The following is a 13,611-nucleotide window of genomic DNA, read 5'->3' as shown; positions in this document are numbered from 1 at the left end:
CAACCATGAAGAGTTGTTAAAGAAAGGGTATTGGAGGATGCAAGTGAAAAGTATTAAATATATAATCTTATATTTAGCAAGCCTTATATTAAATTAAATTGATTATAAACTTCTTCATATTAAGCGAGAAGTAAGTCAGTAAGTAAAAATAAAAATAATTTTTAAAATTTGGGCACAGGTATTCACTACTTGCAAATTCTCATTTATTGGACAATCCAATAATCCTACTAAACAGAATCTAATTTATAAGTACCTGTTAACTTTCCTAAAGGATATTACTGGTAATAGCATCCCAGAACATTCCATTATCTCTGATTTCCTTTAAGTAGCTAGGGTATCGATTTCACCGTACAAAGTTTTGCCCTATTGTTTGCCAAGTTGCTAGTTAACTGTGTGCCCCAGCAGTTCTTGCCAATTACCCAGGCCGATGATTTGCCAAACAAAGGATCCAAGATGGGGAAGTGGTTAGGTCATGCTAAATATAGTTGCTCGGCAGTTAATTAACACGCAGAGACTTTTACAAACAGCGTAATATCAAAGGCAGGGCTGCCTGCGGTGGGGATCCTTCGGCTCCTCTGGGTGAATCCTTCGCTCGGTCTGCAGCACCATCTTTCGATCTCGTTCCCGATCGCGGAGGCGCTTCTTGTGGAGGTGGTAACTGCAGGAGCAGACCTTCTTCTCGGGCTCATCGTCCTTTCCTTGATCTCGGTTTCGATCGAGACCCCTATTCGCATTTTCAATCGGCTCCTGCCCCGAATCGAGGGCCTTGTTACGATTCCTTTCAATACCATCATCCCTTTCCTTATCCCCGACCTTCTCCCTTCGACCGCCTTGCTTTTCGTGCAGAACATCCCAGTCGTACAGGAAATCATACAAGAAAAGCTGGTTTCGAAAGAGCACCTTGAAGAGCTGACGCAGATACACATAGTCCGGATTGTCGGCAAAGTGCAGCTTGCGGCAGTACTTCAGGTACAGGTAGAACTCGATGGGCAGGCCGGAGCAGAGGGTTTGCAGCGAAAGATTGGCCTTGCACTCGGCTATTTTCTCGTACTTCTGGGCCTGCGACTGTGCCCGGATGCCCTGCCAGGGCAGCCGTCCCCGCTGGAAGTAGAGCAGCAAGTAGCCCACGGACTCCAGGTCATCCCGACGACCCTGCTCCGCGTAGTGGGCCCGCACACTGGCGTATCGGGCCGTGCCCACCAGGTCCCTGTCCTCCGCATAGCCGATGTGCATCTTGGCCCGCAGGCTGTAGTATTTCTTGGCCAGCCCGAAGTCGATCATGAACACCTGGGTGCGGTAGCGACCCAGGCCCATCAGGAAGTTGTCCGGCTTGATGTCCCGGTGGAGGAAGCACTTGCGGTGCAGGAGCTCCACGCGGACCAGGATCTGGTCGGCCAGCATCAGGGTGGTCTTCAGGGTGAAGGAGCGCGCGCACAGGTTGAGGAGATCCTCCAGGGTCGGACCCAGCAGGTCCATCACCATCACGTTGTACACCCCCTCGGTGCCGAAGTGCCGGACGTGGGGGATTCCCACACCACCGCGCAGGACCTCATAGATCCTGGCCTCGCGGTACAGCAGCGGGTACTTCACAGCGGCGTCCTCCAGTTTTATGGCCACCTTCTCGCCGTACTTGAGGCCTTCGGCGCGGTAGAGTTCCCCGAAGGAACCCTTTCCAATGCGACTTATTAGGCGGTATTTGCCAGCCACTACTATTTGCGGCAGAGGTATTCCCCTGTTCGAAGGCTTTTGAGATGCCGGAGGACGACGATCCGGCCATTGGTTCTTGTCATGGTCACGATGTGTCTTTTGGGTTGGTGGCCGTGGCTGATCCTTGCGAATCTGGGTGTTGGGTGGATGGTCATCGGGGCCTGGCCAACGCCTCTCGTCCTTGGCCCGCCTGTTTTCCGGCTCTGCCATGCGTTCTGGGGGCTTTGCCGAACTTCTGCGCAGGCAGAAGAGAAATGTTTCCGGCGATCTACTGTTGCCACCTTCGATAAGTATGATGTGATGTTTGATTGAATTTTCCCAGATACCCGATCTAAAATTATACACAGCTTTTCCATTCGAATCATTTTTGTAATAAAGGGGTGGTAAACCATTATTGGGGTTTCATTAAATGTAACACATATCAAGGATTTTTATCTGCATTTATTCAGCTAGAGCAAATAAAGTCACCCCACATCAAAGCCGTCTCACATCACGTCGAGTATGCAGTGTCAGTTTGAAAAATTTAATTTTGCTTCGCCCTTCAGTGAAAATTGTTTTCCCAGCAAGTTTTCATTCTTTCCGGTTTGTTTTCATACATTTTTTTAGATGTCTGGCAGTTTAATAAACTCTGGCACTTATTTTCCAATTAGCTGTAGCGAAGCTGGTGAAGTTATGCTGTCGAATCGACGTTCTCGCATCGGCATCGCACATACCTCCTGGGGCGGGTATCTACCGCACGGAACCGGATTAATTTACTAAATTGATTACGTAACCTGACTGGCTCTATCATCTTCACATCCACCGCAGACATAAATGTGTGCACATCATGCTGCTGCCAGTCACTTGAATTGCTTGGTCGTGTGTTCAAACTCAGACTCGGAATACTTGCCATTTGGGCACTGCAAATTGCACTTTCAATTAGGAGAATTTGAACCGCCTAGCATCTTTTATGTCCTCCTTCCATCACCCTTAATCACATGCCTTTTATACCCGTTTCCGACCCTATAAAGTACATATATTCAGATCACGATTATTAGTCGAGTCGATCTAGCCATGTCCGTCTATCCGTTTGTCCGTCTGTCCGTCCGTATGAACGCTACGATCCCGGAAACTACAAAAGCTAGAAGGTTGGGATTAATCACACGTATTCTTGGGCTTCCTACGCAGCGCAAGTTTAATTAAAAGACTTTAAAAGAAGCCTGTCTGGCATATCTTCACAGATTTTGTAAAAGTTTAAATGTCATTTTGATATGTTTATGTTTAATACCTATCGAAATGAAGAAAATCGAACAATCCGATAAAAGTTAAGATGGAGCCAGTAGTACTTTGACGACTGTATATATCCATCTCACTCGCACTCCCTTTAGCTGAGTAACGGGTATCTAATAGTCGAAGTACTTGACTATTGCGTTCTCTCTTGTTTGTCCTTAAATGCCACATTTCTAAAGCACTCTCCCTGTGCCATTACTGGAATGCCTGTGAGTTGATTAGATTTATGGGCAATCCGATTGTAAATATTCATAATTAAATTGCCGAGCCTCGAATAGGCACAAATTCCGCTGGAAATGTTCCAAAAATGTTTGGTAAGCAGTATGTGAATTGAAAACTACGCACATATCCGATCTACATATCTTCCCTCTTATAAAGGGCCATAAAATAAACTAATTGAGCACCTTGACAAATTCTAATGTCAAATCTACTTCCGTAGTTTTCGGGGAAGGTCCTTTTGTGGCTCGGAGCAGCGACAATCCAGACAACTAAATGCGTGGATCCGGCCATAAGCCCTTATTTATGCCATGCGAATGAGCACATCCAGCGGATGGGAGACGAGGCGGGAACAGGGCCACAAAGCCACGTTAGTCCCGACTACTTATATGGGTATCTCCCCATCCTATCCCTATCCACGTCTAGCAGTTACGGCTCCCAGCCCACACGGACCTCCCACACGCATGCAATAATGCTTCTTTTATGGTTGCCTTGCAAGAGGCTCTGGGACGAAGAAGTGGCATTAATTTAAAGCTTATGGCGCATTAATTTTAATTAAAATACGGTCACAGCAGCTAACGGCAATAAAAAGCAATGTTATAACTATCCAATCCAGCCCACTTCACCCTTTCCCCTTGCGCCCCTTTGCAACTTTGAATCCTGGAAAAGTTTATCATGAAGCCGGGAATGATTAGCCATTTAAAATGACTGCGCACTTTTGATATGCACTCTGTTCTCTATTTATCACTTCTTGGTTTTAATTTGCGAGAGCCCCCATCAATGTCTCGTTTCTCGCATTCCTGCTCTGGCAATTGAAAGCATAAGTCCTGTTAAAACTTATCCCCACCTTGGCCACGCCCCCATAATCCTTTTTGATGGCTTGTCAAGGGTTATGACCAAATTGTCTGCACATGCTTCGCATATTTCATAGTTTTCGCTTGTTCGTTTGCCAAATTTTTCGGTTGTTGTTTGCTCGAAGCCTCAAAACTTTTTGGACAGCTAAATCATTTACATACACGCTCGTTTGCCAGCCAGCTGGAGTTCTGCGGCCACATGGCGTATGTGTGACGTGATGTCTTGGGTTCGGGATGCTGTCTTGCCTTTTGTCTCGAATTATGTATAAACGCCTTTTCTGATGTGCCGAAAAGTTTTTGTTTGATTCGTCAACAATGGAAGTGGCCCTAAGTCCAATAGAATCTATAAATATCTTAAAGTACACCCAACAAAAAATTGATATGAAACGATGATCAATTTTAACTTGATATTCGGCATCTCTATTTGATATGCTCGAGATGTAAACATCATGTTCTAGAGGCCAGTTCGAGTTTTTAATGAGTCCTTCTCTCCGGTAGAGAGAATTCGGCTAAATGATATTATGTAATATACATTTGTCAGTATATCGATATCGATTTGATCCCGATCTGTGTACCTACAGGAATAATATTATTCGCAGCTGCTTAAAAATGTTAGTAAAAAGATTGATTTTTGTTCATTGATTTAAGTATAGCTCTATGTCAAAATCGAATGTATTCGACGAAGTTTTTGTAAGTAAGTCAGATAATTTAAGTACACACAGCTCTCAGTCATGTTGATTGTTTTGTGAATTATGTTACTCAAACTTTAAGTGAAATAACAAATTTATGGTCGAATCCTTGGCTCTCTTTTTGCCATAATTCCCCTTCGCCCATGAACTTGACTCTTCCCGCTCGCTGCTTCTCGCCTTGTAATGCAAATTAGTTCAATATGACTTGCTCAGCTCACTCCAATGGCAGCCCTACAAAATTGCCTTAATGGAAATTATAATCATCGTGACAATGCGTCATGGCCACGCCCACGCCCACTTCGAAGGGCGTTCGCCCGATTATCAGAAGCGGCGACAATTTCGCTGACATTGTTGCCAACAAGTTCCCGACGGAATGCGGAGGGGACGAAAATTCTTGCACAAAAACTCATTAAAAGTGACGGAGAAGATGAACAGGAATTGTTAAGCAGCGAGCCTTTCCCACACATATACACAGTGTACTTATATACATACATCAAACATCGGCGGAGACATAAAAAATGCAAGAATGACAAAGGCAAACAATGGGATGCCAAATTGTTGAAATTCACTTTTTTCCACCTCACAGCTGCCTGCTACAATGAAGATATAGATGCCAAATTATAGATAAAACAATGACGTGTTCCCGATAACCGACTCTCGACTCCCACAGCCACCGCCCCAAAGCTTAAATACATATTCAATTTGTTGGCCGCCTTCGGGACACGTACACACAACATTAACATAATTTCGACGCGTTTCGGCAATTTGAACACGTTCAAGAACCGCATCCGAGCGTCCTTCAGCCCATGCCCAATACCGAAACCCATCCAACCCGCAGATTGTTTGCTATTTTTAAATTCCAAGGGCGTAACTAGAATTTAATTTCTCAACTGCCTAGTCGTGGCTTTGCGATGTCTAGGCTTTCGGATGGAACACGTACGTACACTTGTTTCGCGGGCGGTTCTACTGGTGGTGGTGGTGTCTTGGAAGGAGTAACCCGAGCTGGGATGTGATGCGAATCTGCGTGATGGGGATGGGCGTGGGAGGGCCCTTCAAGTTAATCACATCTCAGGCCCCAGCTAAGCCCAAAAACAGACATTTAGCATACGCTTGCCGCTAAATAAGCGCATATGGGTGGTATCTATTCGATAGCCCTTTATTAATATCTCCAAATGCCGCCATTAATAACGTACAACGGAAGACTGTGTTCAGAAGCAACATTAATCTTGGCTCCCTGACATAAGTAAATGCGAATTTAATTTGTGAGATCTACCTGGTTTATCAATTGAACACAACCTGTTTGCGGCAGTAAATTTTCATTTTTAATTTAGGTATGGGCCTGAGGATTAAAAATGCCGAACAACGTTTATGAAAAAAGTACAGGTATCGTGAGATAGGCTTCTAAAAGTCGGAAAAATAAAAGTTATGGCCTTTATAAATCAAGTTTTACGCCAAATCCAAAAACCAAAACAGCTTCACAAAAAAACAAATAAAATTTATATGCGCATGGTAAATTTCTGGTATGTATAAGCATATTGTTTTTACAATGCAATACTGGTAAAATGTGCATTAAATAATATCATTTGACTGATTTGTCTCTATCGGAGACTCTCAGAAGAAGCAATATTGCGACTTAAATTACATGAGTGGAAGCGAGCAGAATATATTCTCTAAATTCGGAATAGAGCGAGAAAAACAGTCGATATTCAAACTGGGGAACATTTTTACATTTCAAGCATCTCGAATTGAGATACCGCAGCAATTTTGACTTGAATTAATTATTAATATAACATAATATCATCTCTTCATATCAAGTTTTTTGGGTGGATAATATCCAAACGCCCTGGACTTTAAAGAGATTTCTTTACCCTCGCATTTTTGCAACAACTTCCATCTCACCTTGGCTAGCTTTAATTTAAATGTTTTACGCTTTTACACATGTGGCTGGCTATATTGTTGTTACTCCTGCTGCTTTTATGTCAACCAGGTCAAAACATGACCCCGGCCATTAACGAGGGGATCTTATACACCCCCACCCCTTTCCCCCCCCCCCCCCACGCAGTGCCAAAACGTTTTACATTTTTTGCTGCCCTGCATGTTTTTCCCCCGCTTCCTGTTCTTCATTTTTTATCTCAGCTGCTGTGAAAATCCGATGAAATATCTACTTAGGCACAAGCACGCGGGCATGTGTGTGTGTGTGCTTAAGGACATTGGGCGTGTGTGTGTGTGGGCGTGTTTGCATTGGCATGTGTGACTTGGCATCAACTCGTGCGCAAAACAGTTTAAGAAAATTTCATCTGTCTTGCATTTTAATGATTTAATTTTGCATAAGCTTATATCGTCCTTTTGCTCGCTTATCAGGAGCAAAGAAGTGGGGGCTCGGATATCGGGTTTTCCTCGGCTTTCCCTGATTGAGTGACATGTCAGCTGATGACATTAGCCAAAGCCGGCTTGCGTCTAACCGACATGGGTCAGGCTAATCCCAAGGCATTCCCGAATGTCCTGGCAATGGCGACGGCCCTATCAGGACACTCTCACCTACTTGCTGCAAAGTTTGCCATTCCGGTGTACACAACGCACAATCCTCAAGTGTTGCCGTAGTTTGTTCGGCTCGGCAAACTTTGGAACTGGGAACTGGGACTTCGAGTTCATTATTTCGTTTTCCGCTACAATTTCGCAATTTCTCAAAGGATATGCGTAATTTCCGAGCCAAGTGACAGCTGCCTGTTGGGGCAAGGACCGTGCTCCTGCTAATGATGTCCTTCATGTCAACTGTAAGTTTCGTATTGCTTCCTGCCCGCCTGTCCGCCTGCCCTCCATTTTGCGGCCAGAAAGCGCCGTGAACCCAGATGTGACACCCCCAATTCGCACCTTCCGTTGACTTTGGCACGCAACCGAAATGAATCCGGCTCATCAACGTGGAAATTCTCTGCTGATTTCTGCTGCCTTCACCCCACGGACTCCGAGCCGCCCCTTTTCCATTTGATTTTTCCGGTGCGTGTCCAAGGCGAGAATTGAGCTTTTTATTCGGATCTCACGTCCACATGTGCCCACTTGTCAACATCCTTTGGGGCCATCCAAAGTTGGTCCCTTGTGCCCTGGCTGGAACCGGTTTTATGATCCGCAATTGGTGTTCCAACATCCATATGGTTATGCCAACACGTACGTGTCATCTTGACGATTGTGAGGAATTATTATCCCCTTAGTTTCTGGCGCATAAAACAAATAACTAAATTATGCTTAATTGGAGCATACAAGTTATTGTTTGGCTATTTATGATAATTTGTTTGATGTGGATAAGAGCTGATAAGAATTCGATTCTAAAATCGATTTAATTGATGTTGTTTAGGGAACCAAAAAGTCGATAAAATCGATGCATCGACCAGCCTGGTGTCCTTTAAACCTATTTTCATCTCCTGAAAGCGTTTTGGTTGGTCAAATGTGAAAATGCAAAAATGTTATTTTAAAGTAATAAAGCTTAATTAAACCAGTGAATTATAAATCCATATTTTTAGTACAAGTCTAAATTTGTGGTTTCCTCCTGAATTTTTAACTCTGGATAATTCCAGACAGTATAAGGAAGTAGATTTTTAGCCATCATGAAAATACCTTTTAATTAGTTTACAATAAATGAACCTTTTTAAACAAAGTGTTTTTTATTTTTTGTACTTACTTTTCAATTTTAAATATCAATACTTTAAGTGATGTCTGCACTAATGGAAATTAACAGGAATAGAAATTATTTAAATCCGTTTCGTAACTCCTGTTTGAGATGCCGGATCGAAATGCTTCCATTCAGAATCCCATCGCCACTCTTCTCGGTTAACTCGTGCGGTTAAAGCTGCTTCCTTCCACTCAATTATATAAAGCTGAAGCTGCCGAAGGAGAGGGGATAAATAAAGCACGGAATCTCTTGAAATATTGAAAAAGTTTTACCCAAACCGAGATCAAGTGCGGAGGTGACTGGAAGGAGGTGGCAAAGTAAACCGAATGCGAATCCATTTGGCGGTGCACTTCGAGCAAGTTGAGTCCGAATCGGACAGTGCTAAGTTCTCCCACCCAGCTAAGCGAAATGCGCCGGAGTAAAATGAATCCGGGGAGGGCTTAAGATGGGCGTGGCAATGGGGTGGCCACATCCACATCTCCATTGCGGTAAGCCCTGCCAAGCACTCGCATATTTGCTGAACACTCAAAACGCGCTCTTACGGCGACAGAAGCCACCTCTCAAGGACGCCGGAATAAATATATGCAAAAGGAAGTCAATCGGCGGAAAACTGTAGTTGCCGCACAACCCAGGCCCAATGCCGTATATGTACATTTGTACTGGAGAGCTCTTATTACACGTGCAAGCAGAAATCAACGAAATTCAAACACTTTGACAGTGCCTAAGTGCTTTCACTGAGGCCACGGCAAATATGGTACCAGGATACAGGGAAGATACACTAAGGTCCTTCATAATTGACAATGAGGGAGTTAGCGGAGAGAAGGCAAGAATGGCTTGATTCGATCTCTGGCAACTAAAAGTGGACTGCAATTGCTAAGGCAACTGCTATTGGAAGAATGTATGTATATCTTAAGGTATTTAACATTGAGGTGTTCTTAAATCTTTTAAGTTCATTTTAAAAATTACACACATTTTAAACAAGGTTGCACAACTTAATAACGAAAGATATATCATGACCCCAATTTCTTAGAAATTGCTTTCACTTAAGCAACTAAATTTATAAAATGATACATATAATGGCTGTAGTTAATATTTCGAAGTTTAATATTTGTGGCTAAGCCAGTAAAAACTAATTGAAAGCGTATTGGTAAACATTTTGAAGAGTAAGTTTTAAAATTTGTTTAAAAACTAATTAGCAGTCATAACTTAAATTATAAATAATCAGTTGCTCAGCACTAAACTAAAACCCTAAAAGTTATACCTTGCATAAGACATTCCTTCTATCTCCCACGCTTTAACTATTTTAACATTAAAAGCAATCTTTAATAGATTCGTTTGCAACATCTTAAAGTGCAAGAGCGTCGCCTTGCAATTCCTGTCAAGTAATCCCTGTTAACCAGTGTAACAAAGGAGAAATCCAAGCCAAAAGGAGTTGGCACTATCTGCTTTCCTTGCCCCCAGCATGTGTGCGAGTGTGAGTGGGTCTAGTGTGTGTGTGAAGGAACTTCCGCTGTGCTGTTCGTTACACTGGTGTTGGTGATGATGGCGTTGCCATCGCTTCCGGTGCGCTGGCTTAGATAATGCCCCAGCTAAGCAGTGGGCACAGCACGTGACGGGAAATCAAGGATGGGAATGGGGAGGGGAATGACAATGGGTAGGGGTAGGGGGATGAGGATGAGGATGGGACCCAGATGCCCGAGACTCCGGGCTCAGATTCCTTGATATCCCTCATCGCAGCTCCACGGGCGATGGCGTTTATTAAGCGCATATAATCGTAAAAAAATTAGCTTGTATGAAATACGCACTGAGGCAGCGAAAGAAACTTGCGCTCAGCATGCGGGGTAAATCGTGCCGGAGGACGAGGGACTGGAGCGGTGTGCTTAAAATGCAAATGACATAAAGTGTAGTGTCTTTCCAGGGAGTCGAGTCATCGCTTTGCCAAGGATTCACTTAGGCGTTTTGATGAAACGCCCTGCTTTGCTTTATTCTCGTCATAATTTGAATTAATGTCGGAGCTTAGGACGCAAATTGCTTTGTTTAGCTAGTTTCGAATGGATTAGGTAACCGATGGCAGGACGGAGGCCAGAGCTTATAATTAGGAAAAGGGTGGCAATCCATTAAGGACTGCTTACGGAAGGTAGACTATTGTCCCCTGTATTTTTGTTCATTTGTAATAATTAAAAGCTTAAGGATGTCCTTAAAATATTTAGTTCTAAGGCTTAATGCCATGTATTTTTCAGTTCATAAAGATAAAGCATTTTAAAGGACAATCATAAAAATAGTAGTCAGCATTGTAAAATCCCGAACCAAACACGTTGAGCTCGGCGAAAACATTGATTCGACATTATATCCAACATGAAGCTCACTTTTTCCGTTTTCTGAGAGCCAACATGAAGGTAAATGTTTCCTATTCTTGACACAGTTCGTGTACACACACCGAAATCAATATCCGCCTAGGGCTGCCATTCGCTGCCATCGAGTGTCACACATTTCATTTCCGCCTGTCTACAGGACACGCCCTCATATGCAGATTTGCACGTCCTTCCTGTCCCTCTATCTGCGGGTTCCATTCTTTATTCGCCAAATGTTGCAGGATGCTGCCCCAAATACATAGTTGGTTCAAAAGGGATATAGTTGCCACTTCCTTGGCACATTTCTTCGAGGTCCTTTGGGTCCCTGTCCCTTCTTAGCACACCCGTAATTTTATTATTCTTCGTAGGCAACTTTGGGGCGCATTGATGAAAATGAAAAGCTGAAGCTCAAAGCCCGCCATTAAAATGGCTAAGACTTGTAATTGATTGTCTTCTGTTAACGCTTAATTCAGTGCATACAGGGGGAGAGGTCCGCCGACTGCTGCGACGCAACTGTGGCAAGTAGCTCTGAAAACAATAAATAAACCAATAAAATTTAGTGGCACGTACCATAAAAAGCTCTGGGCACAAACAAAGGACGGCAGAGGAAGTGGGGCTTAAAACAATGGCAATGCTCGGAAGTCGAACTCGGACCCGGAACCCGGAAAAGTCGGGAAACTCGAGGCGAACAGGTTGCGTGAGCCTGTCGGCATAAACATCGCTGCTCAAGGCTCGAGTGGGCGGGCAGATAAAAGCATTACAATACACACAGCCGAAATACACACAATAACTGGGCTACAATTGTCTGGCTTTGGCTTTGATTCTGAGCCTTGGAGTGTTGCCAAAAGTGGAAAGTTTTCAATTGCCAGGATTTGTGTCTCCGGCCACGCCCACACACCTCGGCTAAAAACACCCACCTCCGCCTCCACCTCATCCTCAGCCTCCGGCACTTGTTTACGTACTTCGGCGCTCGCTGAGAGCGTATCAATCAACTGGGCCACGGGGCGTATGAACTGGGTCTGGAGGCCCAAGACAAAGGGCATCCCATCCACATCCCCCACCATTCCGTTCCGAATGCCATAACAGGCCCGACCAAATGTGTTGTTTTCCAAATTAAATTTACTTCGGCCTGAGGAATCTAATCAAAGTGCTAGGGCTGCCACCATGAACTATGGGTTCGATTGGAAAATAACGTTCCGATTTACGAGGGGTATGCAAATTTGCAAGTAGTTAAGGGACGGCGATTTCTAGTAAAAATCTACATTTTATCAAACTTTTAGAAAAGTTTAAGCTTCAAGTATTCACCATAGGAAAATGAAGTCTTTGAACAATGAAATAAATTGTTTTTCCGAGTAAAAGTTTTTAAGAAGCTGATGTAGAAAGACTATATCCTGTTTAATAAAACCTTTTTGTATTTTATCTGAAACCAATTAGGTTCTCAGATGTGATGTAAGAAGAAAGAAAAGCACCCTTAGTTTTTTAAACACATTTTGTGAGCGCACTGTTATCACTATAGGGTATCAGCTCGTCGCCCCTAAGTGCTCATCTGAAGCCCGAAAATGTTTCTCGGAGTGACTCACGACGGGCCGTGCTTTCTCAGCGGGTTCCCTGTGTGTGGGCGCCGTTTAAGCCGTGCCCTTGGCGGCCGCTCTCAATCATATCTGATCAAATCAAGTCAGCCGCCTCGACTTGCTCCTGGCGTCCTTATAAGGCCACAATACGTCCCCAGTTAGGTGTGGGCGGCGTCTCGATGACGCATGATTTTTCGGTAGGTGACTAGGAAGTGATGTGCCGAAGGATGTGGGCGTTGGGCGGATACTGATGCTGATTCTGATGGAGATGTGGGCTATAAATACGCCAACGATGCGATGGCTGTCTGGCATTTTTAGCACCCTGTCTCCACGCATTTAGCTAGGGGCATATTTTGCGGTTATTAAATTTATTAAGTTTCCCTGCTTGGCGGGGGAGCTGAGTGGGCTGGTGATGGATGATAGATGAAGCTGTTGGCAGATGTCCAACTAATTAAGAGAAGGCGAGAAACGGAGGGAGTCCTTTGCCTAAAAACCCCAAAAACCACTTCTTCGCAGTTAAAAAACTTTAACGAGCATTCAAAACGTAAAAGTGGCGTTAATCAACGCCCAATCTCATTTTTCGAAACTTTTCTAATTATAAATCTGTTCTCGTGTAATTTACAAGCGGGCCACCCCCAAACGAAACACTGAAACCGAAAAACAGAATTTCCAAACGTTTTTCACGCCTGACTTAATGTTTTTCTTTTTGTGCGCTTTTTCCCATTTTCCGCAAAAATAGGCCATAAGAATATGCGCCCTCGGCGAAAACGAGAGGCAGAATTCGACTTCCGTTGTGCAGCGGAAGTGAAATGTGAAATTTGAAATTTATTATTGCCAATGCAAAGAGACCCAAAGGAGAAACACAAAAAAACAGAAGGCTCGGGGTGAAGGGTCCAAACAATATTTATGCTATTAAACTGAAATCAATGTGCAATATCCGCTGGCGACTCAATAAATTTAGTTAGCCGAATTCAAGCTGATTGGCACGAAATCATTTTTGGGCTCGCAGACCAATTTTTTCGCCGTCACTTTTCCAATTTATTTCATTGCCTCTGATTTGTGTTTATCTCATTGCAGCTGCCAGATTGTTTGGAAACGCCATTTAGTCACAATATTACAGTCAATCTTACGTTCCAATCCAATCAAAATTAATGTTCCAAGGATAATTGAATTTTATAAAATTAAAAACATGTTTTATTACCATGAGTTTGTGGTTTACTGATGCCTTTAAGTTACTTTACTCCTAAATATATAAATATTTTTTCATATCTCTTTCAGCAAATATCAACG

General features: G+C 43.6%; 1 protein-coding gene and 1 long non-coding RNA gene across 3 annotated transcripts in view; one reads left to right on the top strand and one right to left on the bottom strand.

The window, feature by feature from the left end:
• Nucleotides 1-13,611, top strand: part of LOC138913626 (uncharacterized) — a 25,665-nt gene extending 12,054 nt beyond the window's left edge. For both annotated transcript variants that reach the window (XR_011419434.1, XR_011419433.1), the window contains exon 3: nt 13,600-13,611. This is a non-coding gene — a long non-coding RNA (uncharacterized lncRNA). The remainder of the gene's footprint in view (nt 1-13,599) is intronic.
• Nucleotides 463-2,027, bottom strand: LOC108066129 (casein kinase I). Its single transcript, XM_017154516.3, has one exon. It carries the CDS (start codon nt 1,915-1,917, stop codon nt 535-537), a length of 1,383 nt encoding a protein of 460 aa, XP_017010005.2. The 5' UTR covers nt 1,918-2,027; the 3' UTR covers nt 463-534.

Source organism: Drosophila takahashii, chromosome 3R (genome assembly GCF_030179915.1).
Source record: "Drosophila takahashii strain IR98-3 E-12201 chromosome 3R, DtakHiC1v2, whole genome shotgun sequence".
Taxonomy (NCBI): domain Eukaryota; kingdom Metazoa; phylum Arthropoda; class Insecta; order Diptera; family Drosophilidae; genus Drosophila; species Drosophila takahashii.
This window is presented reverse-complemented; position numbering and strand designations above follow the sequence as displayed.

Excerpts from the sequence above, each read along its gene's own strand:
- LOC108066129 (XM_017154516.3), bottom strand. The coding sequence starts at position 1,917 with ATGGCAGAGCCGGAAAACAGGCGGGCCAAGGACGAGAGGCGTTGGCCA.